This window comes from Protopterus annectens, chromosome 11.part0, assembly GCF_019279795.1.
Source record: "Protopterus annectens isolate FY-2018-M chromosome 11.part0, PAN1.0, whole genome shotgun sequence".
Taxonomy (NCBI): domain Eukaryota; kingdom Metazoa; phylum Chordata; order Ceratodontiformes; family Protopteridae; genus Protopterus; species Protopterus annectens.
In genome coordinates this window covers 1,419,769,560-1,419,792,744 of record NC_056745.1, presented here as the reverse complement: position 1 = coordinate 1,419,792,744, position 23,185 = coordinate 1,419,769,560, and the positions used below count along the sequence as shown (strand labels likewise).

At 35.6% G+C, this 23,185-nt stretch overlaps 1 protein-coding gene across 1 annotated transcript in view; it reads left to right on the top strand.

Annotated features, from left to right (window-relative positions):
- Positions 1-23,185, top strand: part of LOC122815880 (E3 ubiquitin-protein ligase MIB2-like) — a 782,860-nt gene that overhangs the window by 366,554 nt on the left and 393,121 nt on the right. The window contains exon 12 of the mRNA XM_044088707.1: positions 22,338-22,492. Coding sequence (XP_043944642.1) covers positions 22,338-22,492 — 155 coding nt within the window. The remainder of the gene's footprint in view (positions 1-22,337; positions 22,493-23,185) is intronic.

Sequence of the window (23,185 nt, the reverse complement as noted above, 5' to 3'; positions counted from 1 at the left end):
CCTATATACACACACAAACATGTACATGTACATACCCACACACACATATGTATCTATGTGTATATATATATATATATATATATATATATATATATATATATATATATATATATATATATATGTGTGTGTGTGTGTGTGTATATAGATATATATATATATATATATATATATATATATATATATATATATATATATATATATATATATATATATATATATATATACATATATATATATATATATATATATATACACACACACACACACACACACACACACATATATATATATATATATATATATATATTTATATATATATATTTATATGTGTGTGTGTGTTTGTATATATGTACACACACATACATTTTCCTACCCTCACATGACAGCCGTCTCACATTGCATTGTTAATATGAGAGTTAAATAAATACTAGCAAAGGGCAATCCTCTTACTTGAATGGCCAAAGATATTGTGTAATAGCAAAACATACAATGGCATGTCATACTTCTATGTCAGATATGGCGTATACCTTTTCTGTGGTTGCATGCATCCTTTCAACCACCCCTTTTATGCATTACAGCATATTCAGTCTCCAAAGTGTGGAACACTTCACTGATAAACTATGTTGCAAATTTCTCTTAAAATCACTTACCAAGCATCTGTCCTTTTGGTTTCCATGGTATAGTTTAAGCACATAGGAGGTACAAGCCACCTTTTATCTCCGGGCAAAAAAATCAATATAAAGCTATTAGAAAATGCCACATATTTAAGTCTGCATCCTTTTTACAGTTTATTTTTTCTTTGGAGGCATTCATCCTTCCTGAGAGGTGCACTCAATCAATACTATTTTTCTCCCAATTAACTTCTCATCAACTTTTAGTGATGTCAGACTGCTACTTATTAATTAAAAAATAAAGAAAAAGGTAATCCTTTTGCAAAGCGTGACCACACTATACCTTTCAGACACACTGACAGCATCACCACACTATACCTTTCAGACACACTGACAGCATCAACGCTAGCCATTCATTCATGTAAACATTGACTCTAGGTGATTTGGTCACATTGACACCCTGACCCATGTAAAAATGGGGAAAAGAAATGATGATGCAAGGCATTTTGGAGTTAGAAATTGACCTGCCAAGGTGTGTTTTCATAAGTGCAGTCAGAAAGCATAAATGAGCTGGTAGTGGGGCTATTTTGTGCAGCGCTCCAACCTCATCTGCTCTCTGTCTCGTATGAAGATCTCTTGTTGTCTATGCAGGAAGTCTGTCCTTAATGAGAATAAAATAACTTATTAATTCTTTGGTTTCATGGTTTATCCAGTTCATGGTTTGGGGGTGACTGGAGTCTGCCTGTCACTACAAGGTTGAATTACTTTGTTTTGCCAGTATCTATGCACCCCCTGACTCCTACACTTCAGTTGCTTGATGGACTCTTCCTTACTTGCAGTGTGAAATCTGAGCTCATTATATTAGTTGGTAAAACACTGACTGGAAGTTGTTAAAGGAACAGTAAAGTCATTAAGCAGTATAGAGCTTTAGTCTAACATAACTTATCTTTTTACTGCATGAACTTTGTCTCTATGTGTGACAGCATGCTAAACATGTCAGCAGTAGAAATAGGGATATGATGTAGGACACTTTCAGTAATCAATGTCTCATTTTTACAACCCAGTACCTCAGTATGACCCATGAAACACAATAATCCTGCTTTTTAAGAGATGTAGAGACATTTTATCCTAAACATTTCACTAATCCACTGCATTCCATAAACTGAGCTCCTGTGAAATTATCCCCATGTGATATGCAGCACAATGTTTCACTTGTGTTATTCCTGAGTTCCCACCCCTGTAAGTTTCTACTTTATAAGCTTAGGAGTACATTTGATCTTCCCCTGCTTGGAGTTGGGCACAGAGATACTCATACCTGCCTTAGTAGGACAGAAGGCAGAATCTCCTACCTTCAAAAATACAGGGGAGCAACAAGATCCCAAACTATCTGGTGTAAAAGCTAAGGTTTAAAAGGGCCCAGTTGGAGGACAAGACCTTGAACCTGGCCCAAGAAAATATAACCCGGGTAGTATGATAGAATACTGAACTGAGCATCCATAAGCCTACCCTACTTTGAGACTGAAAGTGGCCTGATATATAGATCATTTATAGAAATAGAGGAAACTATCTATCGGCTTTTGGTGCCTAAACATTTAGACAACTGCTCTTGAAGATGGTTTATAGTCATGTGTTGGTAAGTCACTTTGGCATGGATAAAATGAAAGTGGGGGTCTTAGCTCAGTCTTATTGGTTCAGTGTCATAACTGAAAGTGAGAATTACTCTGCTAGTTGTTCTGAGTACCCAAGGACAGCCCCTAACTTGAATTTAGAAATCTCTTTATTTCAATGCCAATAATTGAAGTACCTTTAAAAGAATTACAATGGATATTGTAGAACTGTTAGGTTCGGCAATGGATACCGATACATTAGCATTAGTGCTACTATACTACAGTACCTGCTTCCCAAGAGCGATTCCTCTTAAAAAGATTAATTCCAAGACCATTGCAAAAGAGTTATTACTGTTATTTCCAAGGTGGGGATATTGGAAAAAAAAGATTCTAATGGTTCAAGGCAAGCCTGTCATATCTAAGTTCAGCCAACCCCTTCCAATGTTTTCAGGTAAAACAGTTGAGAATCTTGAGCTACCACTCCTAAACAGACATGGTAGTTGAATGATTTAATATGACCATAAAATCTGTGCCAAAGAAAGTTCTAAAGATGGAAAAAAATTGGGGCCAAGTATTACCTTACTTAATGTTTTCTGTCCTGTTAAGTCCCCCAAGCATCTACAATATTCAGCTCCTTTGAGCTGCTGTACAGTAAATGTCTTTGAGAATGTTTTAGAAAAAGGAAGCAACACCATTTAAAAGTGCTGCGGGGCACCAGGATAAGCCACTCAACTCAGAGTATATAACTTAAATGCCCAAGACATGGAGTTTCAAATTAGAGACCAAGTTTTGGTTTTGGCCCATGCAACAGGCCAAACACAGTGATGTTATGAGATGGCTGAATGAATAAATAATGTGAATAACAGAGTAAGGCAAACAGGGAAAAAGTGCCCTAAACAATTTTTTTTGTATATTTATATATGCTTTAGAGTGACAAGTTTATCTCACAGAGGATACCACAGCTCTGATACAGACTCCCCTCCACATAAAACAAAGGTCATCTCTGTTCGTATTCAGGCTCAGCTTGGATCTATGGATGGGAAACAGAACATTCACCCCAGGACTGCCCGATATGCTTGTAATGGACAGAGGCAGCTCCTAAATGCTTTATCCCATGCATGGGTCCCCTCAAATTATCTACGGTATGATTCCAGTTATTATCACTATGGGTAGTATATAATTATTGACCATTTGATGGGTAAGGACAATGTAACATCAAATGGGATAGGTTATTTCAAGTGCCAGAAGGGAAACTGGCTAGGCTTAAACTGGCCCAGAAGTGCAGCTAGGGTAGTACTTATCTGTGCACCTACAAACCTATACAAATGGCTTAAATGCATGGAAAGTACAGTGTCTAAGGTTAGGGACTTTTAATCAAGAAAGAAGAGCACTGCCCACCCCCTATGTTAGTGGTGGATGACACCTTCTTAAAACCTCTGAGGCAAGAATTATAGGAGGTTCTGTAGAGAACAAGGACATCTTTTCTAAGTTGCCTGGAATTACAACTCTCAACAGTATCTCCAAGGTTGATGGTTACTCCAGTACAAGGTAGATGAGTTGGTGGGGAGGCTCGGTTTTAACTGTCTTGGATTTGACAAAGGGATATTGGCAGATCCTGTTAACCACCAGTGGGAATAAGGAGAAAGACTAATTTTCAACTGTAAATGGTCTGTTGTAGTACACTGTCCTTACCTTCAGTCTACAAGGGGCCTCTGGCCACATTTAAGAGTACGTTGAACCTCACTAGCCCTGTATAGCAGCTCATTTGGATGACATTTTCATCCATTTAGAGGACAGGGACTTTCATCTCCTCAATGTTCAGATGGCATTGGAGTCGCTCAATGAAGCGTGGCTTACTGTTAATGCCCCAAAGTACAAAATATGGATTGCAGACATAAGGTACATCTGAAAATGTATTGAATGAGTACTAAGAAGACATCAAAAGGAGAAAACAGAGGATGCAAATAGTGATTAGTTCCTTAGACAAAAAGGCAGACAAGGGCTTGTCTTTGTCTAATGGGAAACTATAGAAAATTAATTCTTCAGTGTGCCCCCTTACCAACTGATCAAAGGAAAGGTGCCTGAATGAGTCTAGTGGATGCTGGAGGTTGATGAAACATTTAAATATCGTCTTTGCACTGAAACAGTTCTGATATCCATTGGCTTAGTCCTAGTATGTAGGTATGTCTATGAGGTTGGGTTGGGGACAGTGATGGTGCAATGGATGTATAACAAAGATTGTCCTATCTGCTGTTTATGTAGAAAACTGCAGAAGGCTGAGACCGCATACTCCATTATAGAGACAGAATGCCTGGCAATTAAATGGAATTTAGAATCCCTGCTGTAGTATCTGTTGGGTAGAGAATTCTCTTTGGTTAGAGATCACAGCCCCTCTTTAGGAGTCTTCATCAACAAAAAGACAGAAATAGTAAGCTCGGCCAGTGGGGTTCACTTGTAACATAGTGTGGTGGCAGTGGGGTTCACTTGTAACATAGTGTGGTGGTTTTAGTGGAACAATGGCCCACGTGTAGAAATGTGGGCTGGTTTAAATGGATTTGCTATTACCTTACTTTGTAAGCAGAACACTTATTGTCATTCACCAGTCATGGGTATCTTGTGAATGAGAATAAAGGTTCTCAGTATAGAATAAGGTAATAGCATGTCTCTGTAAGCCACAATGATTGCAGACGGGTAATTAAAGTTGGCTGTTTATCTGTGACTTTTTAAAACCAGGGTTTGCCAAAAATCGAAGTTGCTGCTAAGGAAAGAGTCCAGAAGATCTGAGGAACGTTTCATTGAAAGAGAAATGAACAAAGGCCAGAGGAGATTACTGTCTACCCACCAAGATGGAGGTTTGATTGGAGAGCAGGAAATGATAGTTGAAGTCAAAGTACCTGTGTAATTAGACTATTTATCCAAAGTTGTTTGGTAAAGACTTTAATTTAATAACAATGCAGGCCCTATTGATAAAGATGCCTTGAACTCATTGCTTGATGCTACTAACAAAACTTTTTTGTAATCGACATTATTTGGTAGAGTTGCATTTGTGACTGTTGGTTCTTGGTTTGCACCTTTCGTTTCACTGGTATTGAGTAGCTACAGCGCCAAGATAAGTTTACTTTTAACACTGAGCTGACAAAGGACTCCATTGGGTTTTGTGCTGTACATTGGACCCACCCCTGCACACACCCTAGTGCCTCTCCCCTCATTTCCCCACATCCTGGACTTACACTATCCAGAAAGATTCTTATTTTTTTCACACTTTGTCTTACTTTGCAGTTTCCTCCATCCTTTCAGCACATCCTAACTGTCTGAGCCAATACTGTAGTAAGTCTGGTGTCATAACTAAATTATGACAGGGGTTTTGAGGTCACTAAGTTTTCTTAGATTAATTACAACAAGCTTCTTCCCCCATGCTACATTGCAGGTTGGAATGCTTGAAGTAGAAAGCAGAAAGGAGTTCTCAAAGTACCACTACATTTATCATATTTCACAAATCTAACAATATCCATTCTTAAATCCTTTAATGCTTGTCTTTGGATACTGTAAGTATTGTAAAAGCATTTTTAGAAGGTTTCAAACAATTTCTCTCAGGTTGTTCTTACATATACTGTCAGATATCTGCATAGTGGTGTTTAACACATTTTTTCATTAAAACATTAGTGCCACCAGTGTATTTTTGTTCTTAAGCAAAAATTATGTCATCTAAGAATAACCGTATGCAAAGAGCTCGGGCTTTGCGTATTGTTACTCCACAATGTGATAGTGTGCCTACAGCTCTCCATGAGTCCAGAGACATGCTGTAGTACAAAATAGTTGCAGGTGGATACGTTTTATTTGAGTGTTTGGTTTCTTCTGTGGAACAGGACATAAGGTTTGATGTTTTTCTGGTATACTGCTTGGCAAATAGGATGCAGCTGTATGTATCAGTGCTATTGAAGACTTTTATTAAGGTTCTTTTTGACTTTTGCATGCCATTTCTAGTATTTTGGTGACACAATTGTAGGTCTTTCATCTAGCTACACTCAGAGCTGCCTTTTGGGAGTTCGTCTGTTGACCTACAACTGACAAGAAGCCAACTCAGCATTATGGTGAGTACTCATGAGTTTCGTAATTTGGGGGTTGGCATAATGTTTAAGGTGTTTACCTCACAGACACAAGGTACAAGGTTTGATTCTTACCTTTGAAATAGAATTTGTTTACGCTTAAAATGGCACACAAGGACAGCTAGCCTAGTACTTACATCTGAACTAAGCATAGGTTCATAGGTGAATACTTGGCTAACTGCTCTAAAGGGCCATTTTGAGCGTAGTCAGTAACCCAAAGTCAGAATCAAACCCTGTACCTTGTGTCTATGAAGTGAAGATCTTAACTATTATGTCAAACCCACCCTAAATGCAAACCAAGGTCTTGTAGCCAAGTGTCTAAGCTAGGCATAGAAAACCACTGAGTAAGTGAGCCTTCTTGTATCAAGAGTATATCACCCTGGATGAGACTTGAACACACAATCACTGGGTAAGGAGGCCAATGTCTTATCCATTAGGCCACAGATGAGGAGAATTAATTACTAGGCTAGCTTAAAAAAGGGCTTGTACGGGATTTGAAACTGAGACCTGTCACACCCAAAGCAAGAATAATACCCCTAAATCATGTGTAAAATAAAGTGGTATATATTTTTTTTGCTAGTGTTGTAAATTATTGCTTAGTCAATTGTAAGGCATCAACACATTTGTTGTCTGATAATGCACTTTTCCATTTCAAGGTGGCAGAGGAATCGGAGCCTGTCCTGGCAGTCAGTAGGCTTAAGGAAGAGATCCAGTGCTGGACACAATGTCAGTAGAAAGCTTGATGGAGAAAACAGCAAGGAGTTCTCAAAGTGCCACTAGATTTGTCATCTGTCACGAATCTAACACAAGAAGCATATGCACACACGCACACACACATGCGTACGCACACACTTGTGTGTGCACATACGCACACATGTGTGCACATATGTAAACACACATGCACACACACACACACACACACACACACACACACACACACACACACACACACACACACACACACACACACACACACATGCACACACTGTATGAAAAGCTATAGGCAGTGTATAGGATCACCAATTTACCTACCCCTTTTCAGGCCATGGGCTGAAACTGAAGACCCAGTAAAAACTCATATGGATAAGGAGACTCCACAGAGAAAGACACCCAGTCAGGAATGAAGCCAAATAAAGCACTGTGTAGCAGCTGCACTAACCACTGCAACATTGTGCTGCCCCATCATGATTACCTCTTTACTGAATAAAGTTTTGTGTCATATTTTTTATAAATTGATAGGTTCAAAGATAAGTACTAGGTTAGCTGACCTTGTGGGCCATTTTAAGCGTAGCCAGTTTTCCTTTTTGTGCTTGAAATAATGTATTCCATTAGGTTATATATTGGCCTTACCCATTCCAGGGTGGATAATTATATATTACCACAAATGAAATGACTGGGATCATACCATAGATAATTTGAGGGGACCCATGCATGGGACAAAGCATTTAAGTGCTGTCTCCGTCCATTATTAGTACAGGGGGCAGTCCTGGAGTAAATGTTCTGTTTCACACCCATAGATCTAAGGTGATCTTGAAAGTGGACAGGGATGCTCTTTGTTTTATGTGAATGGGGAGTCTGTTTCACAGCAGTGGTATCCTCTGTGAGATATACCTGTCCCTCTAAATGGGTCTGTTGAGTTGCAGAAGAGGTTTAAATCCCTAGACTGAGTGTTTGTGATGCCGTGTTACTTGCTGATGTGCAGTAAATCCATCGGTATGGGGTTGGAGGATACCTTGTATGCCAGACACAGGTCAATACTTAATGACAGGGCTTTGAGTTGGTTCATGCAGGACATGTTGTTTAGGCCTTATATCCTTTTAGTAAGGTATGTCTGTAGGCATTCAAGTTATTGCATGTGTCTGGACAGATACATACCAAAGGGGGCATTATATTCAATGACTGACCTAATGAGGGCTGAGTAGAGGGGGATAGTGACATCCTTAGATCTTGTTTATAACGTGCAATATAGAATGACTTTCTTGCAGCAATAGACACATGTTAGTCAAAAGATAGGTCACTCTCTACATAAGTTCCCAAATTCCAAACATCTGAGTCAGCTCTTAGTTGACTTCCCAAAGGATACAATAATGCATTTTTTTTGGCATTTAGTTTCAGACCATGATTTTGTCACCAGTTATTTATATGATACAAACATTCCTGCAGGATGGTTAAGTCATTTGGGAATTCAATGAGTGCGCACCCGGAGCCCTTTGGTATTGACTTTTACTTTAGAAAAGTAGATGCCAAACAGGAGAGGTCCTAGCACAGAACCCTGGTGGACTCCACTGGTGATTAGACTATTTGTGGAGGCAACTTCTCTTATTTTGATTATCTGAGTCCTGTTTTGGTTGGCAAGCCAGTGGGGTGACATAGGGGTTTATTTCCAGTTTATTTTGCTTTTCTACTATGCCTGAGTAGGAGATTGTGTCAAAGGTTTTGGCCAGGTTGACTAATGCAGTTTGTACCCTTTTGCCTTCATCCATTGCTTTAGTGACCTTTTAAAAAAATCTACCAGGATGAGTAAGCATGACCTGCCCTTGACAAATCCAACTGAGATGGGTCCAGTGTTTGGTGGTTTCCTATGTCCTGACTGATTAATTACATGCCAAGTTTTTGCATAGCTTTGCATCTGAGGCTGGTCAAACTTATGGGTCTGTAATTGCTTGGGTCTGTGGAATGTCCTCCCTTATGCAGAGGAATGACTGTGGCTGTTCTCAATTTGCTTGGAAGAAAACCTGTAGGGTGGCTGAGATTGAACAGAGTTGTTAGTTTTGTGGCTACATTGTGCTTCATGCTATGTAAGATGCATCCAGGGATACTGTCAGGGCCCACTGTTGTAGTATTTTTAGCTTTTAGGACTTGATCTTGTGTGATAGGTGTAGGAGAGCCAGCTTAAGGCATATCTTGAGGGACAGACAGAGGGGAGAGAGGGGTAAATTTAGAGCTTTTATTATAAATCATGTTGATATTATGGTTCCATCATATGGGTTTGTTTTGGGGGTTTGCCCTACTTTTGTTCCTACAGGGTACAGCTGCATCTGTGCAGCTTTTTACCTGCTGGTACAGTATGGTGCTGTGCATTTCTGCATATTCAGTGGAGTTAACTGAGTTTGGTGGGGATTTGAAGCTTTCCAATGTATCACTTAGGAGTAGGCAGTTTGATTTAAAGAAATTTCTGAAGATACCTTGAGTAGAAGGTATCTCTGGTTTAAGTTTTATTTTTTTATATTTATATTTATTTTTTACTTTGTGGTAAGACCTAATGATTGATGAAGATATGCAAGGGATGGTGCAATATGCTCCTATATTAGTAAGGACAAGATCCAAGATGTTAAAGCAATGTCAGTGGTGCAACAGGTAGCACACACAACTTTGGTGGAGAAAGCCATAGGTTCTATTCCCACACCAGATAGATTGATTACTGGAATTATAGTGCAACATATGGGGGAGAGCTGCATTCCTGAGTGTGCCATCATCTGGATGAGACATAAAACTGAGGCCTTATCAAACATAAGTTAATGGTAGCTTAGGTAGATGTAAAAGATTCCATGTCACCTACTCAGAAGACTAGAAGTCCTTTATTTATATATTAAAATAACACTTATTTACAAATATTTACAAGTGTGTGTGTGTCTATATATGCATATGTATACACACACACACACATATATATATATATATATATATATATCACACACACACACACACACACACACACACGTGTGTTTGTGTGTGTGTGTGTGTGTGTACGTATATATATATATACACACACATACATATATACATATACATATATAGACACACACATACACAAATGTGTTTACACAATCTTATTAAATTTTCAGTCCTGTTAGACCCTCACTCTTTTTTCCATAGTCGCATCTGATTTTACTTAATATTGTTGCTAAAATCCATTTAGCATTAAATATAATTTCATTTATTTCATTCCATATAACCCATATAATATAAAACAGCCTTTCATCTATTCTTTTAACATATTCTTTCCTTCCCTTCTTAAAATATCCATATTTAATCATATCATACCTCCCAACCGTATTGAATTACTCAGTTTTTACTGAGTTTTGGGGTCCAAATAATGGGGTGCCATGATTCCTGAGTGGCACCCCTTTATTTCTGAATTTTTCCCAGCTTTTTTTTTCTACTTTTATTTATTTTTTTTTCGCTTTTTGAGCTGACGTAATCACATACATGATGACGTCAGCTTCGTCGGAGCTACCAGCCTGTCGGAATTGAGCTCAAGGGCTCCCTTGCACACTATTTGTGTGCACACATTTCTGCTTGGCTGTTCAAATGGAGTGGGAGGGAAATTATCTTCTGGCTGCACTTGCAACAGCTTAGCTTATTTTGTATTAACGAAAAGGATGCTGCCATTTTTTATCTTCTGGCTGTGCATGGTGAACCAAAGAACTGCTGCTGTCATCATGGAACGGGAGGGAAATTATCTTCTGGTTGCACTTGCTTATTTTTCATTTACCGAACAGAAAGAACTGCGTAAACGGTAGGATTCTGGCTTGAATAGGACTGCTGAAAATTATCTTCTGGCTGCACTTGCTTATTTTTCATTTACAGAACAGAAAGGACTGCGTAAACGGTAGGATTCTGGCTTGAATAGGACTGCTGCAAATTATCCTCTGGCTGCACTTGCTTATTTTTTATTTACTGAACAATAGAATTCTGACTTGAATAAAGGGTGTGTGTGTGTGACATGAATGGTAGGACTGCTGCAAATTATCTTTGCACTTGCTTATTTTATATTTATCGAAGGATTCTGGCTTGAATAAAGGGTGTGTGTGTGACATGAACGGTAGGACTGCTGCAAATTATCTTTGCACTTGCTTATTTTATATGTATCGAAGGATTCTGGCTTCAGTAAAGGGTGCGTGTGCGACATGAACAGTAGGACTGCTGCAAATTATCTTTGCACTTGCTTATTTTATATGTATCGAAGGATTCTGGCTTCAGTAAAGGGTGTGTGTGCGACATGAACGGTAGGACTGCTGCAAATTATCTTTGCACTTGCTTATTTTATATTTATCAAAGGATTCTGGCTTCAATAAAGGGTGTGTGTGTGACGTGAATAGTACGACTGCTGCAAATTATTTTCTGGCTGCACTTGCTTATTTTTTATTTACCGGATGGAAAGGACTTATTTTATGGCTTGAAGAATAGTAGTATGAAAAACACTGACGGATTCAACACCCAGGAAGCACGACCACTTCAATTTTCCATCAACGAACTCTTTTATTAGTTAAAATGCAGACAGACAAGCGCTTTCACGCACCTAAGTGCGCTTCCTCAGATCTTCACATTAAATGACATTTTCCATGGAGTATATATACCCAGTAGAGTTTAATTAAACTAAATTAAATTCAATTAATTATTCACTTAGTGTGATTATTCAATCAACATATAAGGCATGATTGATGATGTTGGTTGTGTACATTTTGATAACTCTAGATGTTAAAAACCTCTTTACTAGCATACCGAATGAAGATGGTTTGCAAGCCATGAGGGAAGTGTTTAACTTAGATACAGATTTTGATACAGATGAACAAACTCTGTTGTCTTTTCTTTTACAAATGGTTCTTGAAAATAATGTATTTATGTTCAAAGACAAGTACTATTTACAGCAATGGGGAGTAGCCATGAGCACTCCTGTTGCGAACACTTATGCTAACCTAGTGGTTTTTAACTGGGAGAAAAATACTTTATTTAATGATGCAAGATATAAGAATAACATCAGAATGTATAGAAGATTTGTAGATGACATTCTGATTTTATGGGAAGGTACCTTGAATGAATTTAATGAGTTTTTAACATATCTAGAGTCTACTACTAAGTTTTGAAAATTTACTATGGAGTGGTCATATACTCAGGTTAGTTTCTTAGATATTAACATCATAATCAATGGAAACCAGATAGAAACTAATTTATACAGGAAGTCGTGCTGGAGGAACACCCTTCTACATTATAATAGCATGCATCCTAGACATGTGTTTCCAGGCATAGTTAAAAGTCAATATATCAGAATAAGGAGGTTATGTGGTAACAAACAAGTGTTAATGAAGGAAGCAGATAATATGGAGAAGCTATTTTTAGAGAGAGGTTATAACAGAAAATTAGTGCAAGATATAAAGAATGAAACTCTTTCAACACATGATACTGCAGTTGAGTCAGTACAGAGCAATAGGACAACATTTAGAAAACACAAAGTGAGTAAAGGGGCAGCATCAAGTGATAACAATAGAGTAGCATATATAATGCAATACACAAATGATAACCTTAATTTAAGGAACATAATCAAACATAATTGGAAGGTCCTGATTACAGATGAAGCTACTAGGAATATAGTAGGAGAGCAACCGAAGTTTGTATATAAAAATTCACCTAACTTAAAACGGTTATTATGTTTTAAAGAGGGTAAGGGTACGATAAATAAACAAATACATTTTTAGACTGTTGGTACCTTTCCATGTACAAGATGCAGCATGTGTCGACATATTAGTGATACACAAATATATAAACACCCCAAAATGGATTTTATATTTAAACCCAAATTTTATGCAAGCTGCAACTCTACGAACTTGATATACTTAGCGACATGCACAAAATGTGAAGCATTCTATGTTGGCTTAACAAAGAGAAAATTTAAACAGAGGATATATAATCATATTTATGAGATAAAGAAGAACAATGAAAAGAATGCCTTAGCAAAACACATAAATGAGTTTAGTGAACATAGTTTCAGATTTAGAGTACTGCAACTGGTAGGCTTAAATAAAAGATGGGGTGATAATGTGAACACTCTAGCAAATATTGAATTATCATGGATTTTAAGATTAGGTGCTCACTTACATCCAGGCTTGAATCAAAGTATTTGCATCAAACCAGTATTGGATAGGAGGATATATAAGTAACGAAATCACTAATATGTATATATATTTTCCCACTTTTACTCACTTTACATGATTTAAAAGCGTTATACAGATTTGCTATTCAAAAGTATATACTGCATTTACAAATGAAGACCATATTTATTTGATAGGGTGTTGGTTTTTTGCAAATGCATTACATAATATACTTCATAATGGTGCTAACATATACATTTTATATATTTTTATATAGTTGATTTGATTGATCTATATTGTTATAGTTGTATATTTAATATTTATATATTTATCAAGATACAATATTATATATATTCATATGTATATTTTTAAGATCAATAGTTATGCACATCTTCGGATTTTATTATTTATTATTTATTATAAATGGAATAAGGCATATATATATATACATGTATTCTTTACTACATGTGCTCAATACATATGTATATACATTTTTAAAGGTTTTTAGATTATAAATTATATAGAAATAGTGTTTATATATACTCTATATTTTGTTCGTAAGTTTTAAAATGAAATAAAATAGAACACCTCATGTATATATGTTTCTTAAGAACATTAAGCATTACGTAGAAGTCTGTATGCATTTAATATACACATCCTTCATATGAGCATCAAACATTTTTTATACATTCTATATTTCTTAATGTTCTCGAGGAATGCATTTCAATATTTTTGTATTATGTACTATCATGTTTATTGATGAAATTTTAAGTTTTGAATGGCTTTGCAGAAATGTTACGCTGATTTTGTCTTGCACTGGCTCTTTATGTACACAACCAACATCACCAATCATGCCTTATATGTTGATTGAATAATCACACTAAGTGAATAATTAATTGAATTTACTTTAGTTTAATTAAACTCTACTGGGTATGTATACTCCATGGAAAATGTCATTTAATGTGAAGATCTGAGGAAGCGCACTTAGGTGCGTGAAAGCGCTTGTCTGTCTGCATTTTAACTAATAAAAGAGTTCGTTGATGGAAAATTGAAGTGGTCGTGCTTCCTGGGTGTTGAATCCGTCAGTGTTTTTCATACTACATCGTTTTTCAGTTTGGCTGAGGATTCCATTGGGACCATCTGGTATATTTTATATTTATGGCTTGAAGAATAAAGGGTGTGTGTGTGTGTGTGTGTGTGTGTGTGTGTGTGTGTGTGTGTGTGTGCGCGTGTGTGTGTGAAAATGCCCCAATTGTAAATACTTGGTGGCTAGAAATACTCGGGCTCAAACCCTGTACTTTGGGTACAGGGTAAAAGAGTCTTAAATCCATAGCCACCACTTCTGAATTTATGCCTCATAATTTTTATCTCCTCCTCATAAAATCTTTGGTTTTCAGTATTTCTGTGGCAAATCACTGAAGGACTGAATTCACTAAATAATGACAGGCATTTGAATTTCAGACTTCATATTCTTCAGAAAATAAATGGTAACACAAAACCTTTTATTCTAGCAATTTTCTAACTTTATAAGTTCAGTATTTGAAATTTGTCCCTATTTTTGGCTGTATTCCCCCATTATTGGCTTTGTCCAGATTTTTTTGCTAAGAGGTTGAGAGCTATTGTCAGAAGTGAGAACAGAATTCATTAAATGATAGAAGGACTGAAATTTAAATGGCTATCTTACAGGAAACTGCTGATTTTGCATAGTGGTATGTTGTTCTGACTGTAGTACAGTGGGTCCTGGGTCCAAGACTTGACAATGAAATGCATGGTGGTAACACAACATTTTATTATAGCAACTTTCCAAAATTATACAAGCAATGTTTAAAATATGTCTCTGGTTTTTGCCCTTTTGCCCCTCACCAAAAAAAAAAAAAAAAACCTGAAGTTCAAAATAAGTGCAAGAAGGCTGTGCAAGATGCCTATGGCTTACACTACTGTCATTCTATTTTATATAGATATAGATATATATTGTGTGGGTGTGGAAGTAGACTTTTATGATGGAAATGTTCTGAATTGGACAGTTTTGTTATTATTGGTTCATGCATTTTGTTTCATTGCCTACTAGAAAAATGTTCAAACAATACATTTAAAATGCACTCTGTCTAACAAGTGTGCTGTACTATACAAGGAACACAATTTAATAAAGTCAGGAAGGTGTATCAAAGAACATGTGTATGTTTCTTGTTTTGTGTGCAAGTGGCCAATGATTTGAAAACAGCCCAAATGTAATCTTTATCCACCACTGGTCAAATGCATTTTCTTTGGATGTGGTGTGGGTTTCAGTGCTGTTTCAATGAATGTGAGTTTCAAGGGCAGAGAAGTTTTAATTCCAAGTCTATTTTCATTGTGAGACAGTATTTCTTTGTTTAGCAGATGCCTGTTAGTGTTTGTGCATTGTGCTATAAAATGTAAACATAAAATCTAAATCATTGTAGAAGTTGAGCAGTATGCATATGCACACATTAGTGTTTATGCTAAATGGGACAAAATTGCCATGTAATGGGCTATTGGAATGGCTGCAGGGGGACTCTGGTGTCAGATTTTGGTTGTCTGTTCTTCAGTTTGCGTTTGAAAGTTGATATCCCACAGTTCCACTGGAATGGGCGGGGTTACATAATTATGCATTCAAATTTTATGTTAATCCGTGTACAGATTTTTACCTATTTTTCGTGGGCCTTGTCCAGATTTTTGATGTTTCCAGGTTGAGAGGTATGAATCATAACCATGCTTATTTTTTCACCTTTTATATCTTCAAAAAACTTTTCTTACATAGTTTTTCCCATAACTTTTTTACTCTTTTATCTTTCAAAAACACATGTTCCTTAGTTTCTATTTTGTCACTGTTATCCTATTCTATCACTTTTTTTTCTTGTATGGCATATATCCTTTTACTGGCAGTTTATCTGTTACTAGTCTCCACAAAAAATCTTGACATTCCATTTTCTTGGTATACCATTTACTTCTTAGTTTTATAGTTTTAATGTTTTCATATGATAGATTTGCCCATGGTTTTACATAGTAATGTTTTATCATGACATTCTTATACCATACTTTTCTTTTTTATATCATCAATTTTTATTTTTGAGAAAAATATTTTTTCTTGGTAATATTTTACTTCCTCTTTTACACACTTTTTTTCTCTTGTACTCCTTTTTACCATAACCCAACATTTATCATACATATAGTTATATAATTTGACTACTAATCTCTAATCTTTTTCATTTATCCACTTTAACACTTTGTACAAATTTAATGAAACAGCACATACTACTGGATTAATTAACCATAAACCTCTTTTTTCTTTATTTACATATACAACTCCTCTTTTTACTTTGTTTAGAAATATCTACAATAATTCATGTTCAAATACTGTTGGCAATATAAATAAGTATGCCTTTTTCCCATCAGTATTGAATTTATTAAATAAGCCTTTTTTCTGTATGATTGTTTATATGTTCTCCAGAAGCAATAGGTTTGCTTTATTTATTCTATTGTTTTTTGCCTTTGGATTCTACTTAGATCTTTATTCTCAAAATATATATACCTAACACAGAAATTTTATTCATTGTAAAATATATACCCCAATCTTTACTACATCACATAAATGTTTACTTTTCTCTTGCCATCCGTATTATCTCTAAATCATATAAATTTTTACTTTTCTCTTTATTTAAAGTCATAAATATCATCTCTAGACACAAATTTATGTAAATTATTACATCTTTTATCCAAATTTTGTTTTTTGCAATTATTATAAAGTCATCTGCATACATTAACATAACTGGAATTGTTAACCATTCATGGTGTTATATACCCTGCCTCCTTCATTTTGTAGTTTATTTCACATAGTATCACATTCATAACTAATTAAAAAAGTATACAACTCACTGGATATAGGTTCATAGTTTTAGCACTAAGCTAACTGCCCTTGTAAACTATTTTAAGCCTAGCCAATTATCCCTTGTGAGACTCAAACCCTGCACCTTGTGTTTGTAAGGCAAACACGTTAGCCATTAAGCCAACCTCCCAACCCTATGTCTTATACCATTCTTCATATGTACCTCTTGGCTTAACAAGCCATTTACAAGTATTTTTGCTTTATTATTGCTACATACTGACATGCATAATTTCCTAACTTTCTCACTTATAATATTCTTTCATTATTACCTGTACGATTTCATGCCCAGTTGCGTCAAATGCCTTATTATCATTATTTTTGTTTTTTCTTCTTTTGTGTTCATAATATCCTCCATAGTTTCTCTAACTATCATTAATAATTCCTGACAACCCTTCCTCTTTATTCTGTATGTGCTATCTTCCATAATAGTTTCCATTTTAGTTTAAAATCTGTCTTGTATTATTTTCGTAAAGATCTTATAATCATTATTATTCAGTACTATCTGTCTGCAGTTTTTTACTTGTCTTCTGTCTTCCTTCTTCCATATGAATTTAAATATTCCACTACATAATTCTTTATACATAAAAACTCCATTTAACCATTCATTCAAAAATTTTTAAAATATATTTTTTGCCACTCCCTTAAATTGTTATACATTTCATACCATTTTCCATCTGCTCCTGCAGACATCTATATTTATTTGTCCTAATACTATATCTAGTTCATTTATAGAAATCTCCTTTTCCATCTCTTTATTCTCCTTTTCTGTTGACTTTTTACTTTCCATTTTTTCACTACCTTCTTTTTTCTTTAAATATTTATTGTACATATTGTACTATACTATTTATAATCTCTTCCTGTGTTCTTTCTATTTATCCTTTTACATTGTGTTTCTCTGATTACACAGCTGTCTTCCTTTGCTAATCTGCTAAAGTAGCTCAATACTTTGTCTTTTTCCTTGTAAAATATATTTTTGTTAATAACAATTCTTGTATTTTTTATTTATTTCTTTATTATAAATCTTTTTCTTTGTCATAGTACTTTATTATGTTCTAAATTTCCAATGCATCATTATATGTTCTTTTAGACCAACTTTTATAAAATGCTGTCATAGTAATATGATCTTTCCATAACTGTATTATCTCTTTCCTTTTTCATTCTATGCTTTCTCGTGTATCCTTTTTATTCCTTTGATAATTTTCATGTATGCCATGTTTTCCTTTATCTCTAGCCATATTGTAAGATGATCAGACAATCCTGTTTCAACTACCTTCTCTTCACCTATAACTAAACTTTAAAACAAAGCTAATCTAGAGAGCTCGAGTGAGGTCTAGTATCCCACCTGTGACCCAGAGGATGACAGGACTAAAAAGAAATAGAGTATAAAGGATTAGTCCAGAAAAAAAATCACTTTATCTAATAGATCTAGGAGACTCTGTCTCTGATAACCCTCCCTGTGGGAGGAATAAAGACACCTTGTTGAAGTTTCCAGTAGCTTATTCAGGTAGATGGATAACTGTTCTTTTCTAAGAATATTAGCCTTTTATATCATATGCCATTAGATAATGAGCCCCATAAAAGTGTGCATAGCTTCTCATTTTACATGTTATAGACTGGAAAAAGGTTCTGTAATAAAACTTTCATACCTGGCTCCAAGGAATATGAGCCCCACTGATGCAAACGCAGTCTCATTCTACATGCGTTACAAAGCAGATTAATAAAGTCTGATGATAGCCTCGTAAAAGTAGGCTTTTTTCATTATCAAAGTGGAAACTACTCTATTAGATGGATCTGATGAAACTCAGGAGAAAGTGTTTTCTTAAATATAGTTCTATAGTTGTAGTTCATAGTGTGTTGTCATGCTTTGTTTGCTAATAGTTAAAAATAAAAATAAAAAAAACAACTTTGAAATAAGAATGAGGTTCCACAGGCTGCTGAGCTTTTAAAATTTCACAGGTCTTTCAGGAATATTCAAATAAGGGACTAACCTCTAAGCTTTGAGATTGGCTCCTTGTTTTTCAATCTCCAGATTTTTCTCTAATCACCTCTCATGGAACCTCCCACCATTGTCTGTAACTGCCTTTAAATAACTGACATGTTGAATATAATGCATTAGAACAAGAACACTCATGTAGCTACCTACTTAACTGCATGAACTACTTGAAACTTCAACAAGGTGTCTTTATTCCTTCCACAGGGAGGGTATCAGAGAGAGAGAGAGAGAGAGTCTCCTAGATCTGTTAGCTAAAGTGATTTTTATGTGGACTAATATTTTATACTCTGCTTCCTATAACTAAACCTTCTGATACTATAAAATAATCTGTTTCAGTTCTGTACATGCTCCTTTTGCAAGTCCATGCATTTTTGCCCCAAAGTTTTAACTTGCCACGTATTTTAACTTGTGACATTTTTCTTATATAATTTCCTTTCTTTTTATTCTTGTCTTTTAAATCACAGTTCAAGTCTCCAACTATTAAAATATTCATATTTATTACTATATAGTCTGATGAAATATGTTTTCGTTTTCTATAGAAGTAGTATAAACATATAATGTTATAATTCTGTATACTTGTTCTTTGTTTTAACTCTACAATGGTTAATCTTCCCATTTTTGCTAAACTTACATCTAATATCTTTACTGTATTTCTACAGAATATGGCTATTCCAGAACATCTCTCATTTGCCAAATTCCAGATTATCTTTCCTCTCCATAGTTTCTCTGTTTGTAATCTTTTTTCATTTGTTAAAAATGCTGTGTCTGCTAATATAATTATGTTTACATCACATGTATTACACCGCTCCAAAATTCCTATTTTTACTGTATTCTTAATACTATTCACATTTGCACAAAGCGCTCTAAAATTTAAATTTTCCCTTTTTCGTAAATTCATGGTTTCATAAGTTCATAGGTAGTTACTAGGCTAGCATTCTTAACAGGCCATTCTAAGCCTAGCCAATTTCATTGCAAAAGGTGAAATAAAAACACTGTACTTTGTTTCTGTGAGTCAAACACTTTAATCATTACACCAAGTCCCAGTCATTAGCTACATATATTCTTTATCAACTGTTTCTTTTTTCTTTTGTACTTATCCATTTAATTTTTTGTCTGCCTTTTACCCATAGAATTCATTACCTCCCAATTTGTCGTCTTCACTTATTTCAAAACCTTCTTCTCTCTTCTCTTTACTTTTTTCTCATCTAATTTTTCTTCTGATTGCACCACTTTTAACACTTTTTCTCTTTGTTCATTTTCTTCTCCCTCTTTTTCTTTTTTCTGACTCTTATTTTTATTTTTGCAATCCATCCATAAATGTCCAGTTTTGTTAAATCAACAACATTTCGAGTCACATTTTTTTTTCATTGTCACCCGTTTCCCCACAAATATAACATTTTCTTTTGTCATGTTACTTATCAAATGTCCTTTTTCCACAAAAAAACATGTTTTGGGTTGGCTCTGGTATTTTAAAGCTCCCCTAATCTCCTCCACATTTATCATGCTTGGTGAATGTATAATTTTTTCTCTTTCTATTTTTAACACAGTATTACAGTCTCAGTCACCAATCTGTAAACCCCTTTTGGCATAAACTTCAACAATGTCTAGTACTTCTTTACATGCAGCTTTCAAATGTCCTTTTAAAGTCTCTCTTTCCACCTCTGTTCAAAATTGCACATGAATTTTTCTTTTTTTGTTTCCCTGTTAAATGCTTTTATCACATAAAGATCCAATGGGTTAACAGTCTTTTTTTCATATTCTCCGAGAAAATTTTCCATTCAAAAACACAGCCTCAGATAGACTGTCACAAAATGCCTCTTTGTTAATAAGAAAATAAGAGTAAATAATTTTACCTCATGTGCTTTTACACTCTAAAGGAGCTACAAAATTGTCCCATACTTCATACCTGTCCATTTCTTTGTCTTCTTTACTTTGAATACTTACCATGTACTTCCGTTTTTCATTTTCTTCTGCCTTCTTTTACTTTCTCTGCATATGTTTTCTTTTCCATCTCACCACTATTCTTCAGGATTTTCTCTGCATCTTCCTTTTGTATTTCCTGCATAATGTCCCACCAGGAAGCACCTCCTTCATTTTCTGGCTCACTATGCAGCACCGTTTCTTTAAGTAAATCATCCCACAACCCTCCTGACTGGAGGCTTGCAATTATATAGCCATTATTTGCTGACTCACCCCATCAATCAGGTTTCTTTGAAACATTTCTTCGGAATCCTGCACACATTTTCTGGTTTTGATATTTGCTTTCTCCTTCATTTCTTTCACTATTCAATCATCTCCTTCTCTCTCCATCTGCCTGCCTGTTTCTTCAAGCCACCTCTGTGCCTGGAATGGAAACAGGAAGTGCTCCTTCAAAATGGGTCCCACTCACAACAATGAAGAGTAATGGAAGTTCCCTGATGCCCTGGTCAAATTTCCTTGTAGTATAAATATTACCCCAGGTCTCCCATGAAGAGAAACTACTAGTCTAGTGGTACTAACCCAGTAAAAAAAGGATAAATAATAAAAAAATATTCCTACTAATGGGTACTCTGATTAACTGTTCCAGGACATTTGTATTGACGTACGTTGAGGAAATCACTGTGCTTGTACACTGATAGTGGTGCAGGTTTCCTAGTCTACAGGTGTATAGTTTAAATAGCCTAGGAATATGGCATTGGGTTTAATAGCGAGTGATTTTAGTTCCTGTAGACAGGCGTCGTGGCTTTCTTTTGTCATAGAGGGAGTTCTATAGCTAGCTAATATACAATACAGGACCTTTTGGATGGTTATTTGGATATGAAGAAGCTGTAGTACATCATGCTATCTGGACGTTTTGGTAAGTTTCTCACCAAATGACTAGTTTTCTGTCAAATCATATAAGATTTATGTCACAAAATAATGTCAGACATTTGCTTTTATCCTTCAGAATTTATTATAGGAGAAATAATTAAAATATGCCCCTGATTTTGAACCTTTATTCCCCCAATGTGTTTGTCTTTGTCCAGATTTATTGTGCCAGGAGGTTGAGAGGTATGCCATCATGCAAATTAATTTTTGATTTGGGTTTATTTGTCATATGAAGTAATTGGGCAGTTTTTGATTTTTCATCCTATTTGATTGTGTAAATTAAATAAGGCATTAGTCATATTCACTGGAATTATAGCCCTGGACCTTCTTGTTCTTATGTATACATTTTATTTTTTGTGGCCCTAGTCCATTTTATAATGGTTTTGTTTGGTCTTTTTTGTAGGATGCTGATGGTAATACACCATTACATCTGGCAGTTGATCATAATTATGAAGAAATAATTGAATTACTTACTGCAGTGAAAAGCTTGAATTGCAGCCTGGTCAACTACATTGGATATAATCCCCTCCACACTGCAGCACTAAAGGGCAGTAAAGTGTAAGTGGTGTAACATTTTACATATATCTCATACTATTTTAGAGTAGAATGATAATTTAAAAGACACATACTTAAATTAAAACAAGCTTAATGCTCATCCCACCTTTACCTTCTGTCACATATTACTGTCATTATATTGTGTATTAACATCTCTGCATCACTCTAGGTGCTTAAAATTGTTGCACTGTGCTCTGCCAGGCCATATTGACATGATTTTGCTTTTCAATCAGGTCTTGTCATCTGACAGTGCAGACTGGATTCTCACAATAATGAAGTGTGCTGTCTTTCTTTTTCCTTAATTCTCATTTCTCCAATGACTTTAGTGGCAGTACCCCAGATTAATGCTTTTTTGAGCATCTGTGGACCCAGTGGATGAGATTGAGACATGGTACATTGCATAAAAATGATACATAGAGGAATGCATGGATGAGGCCATCTGCTAGTTGTCTGACAGTAATGCAGTACAGATACAAAAGTGATAAGTACTTGCATATCAGACATGCAGCTGGTGTGCAAATTGCAATACATATGCAGCTGAGATGCATATCATGAGTACGACTTTGATTGCAATTCAGAGGCATCTTGCATGTCATGCCTGTGTAGAGGAATGGAGTCACAGTGTAGTTAGAGACGGCCACTGCTGGGAGTGAGTCCACAGCTGTAGTCTGGAAGCACTACCCATGATCCCCAGAC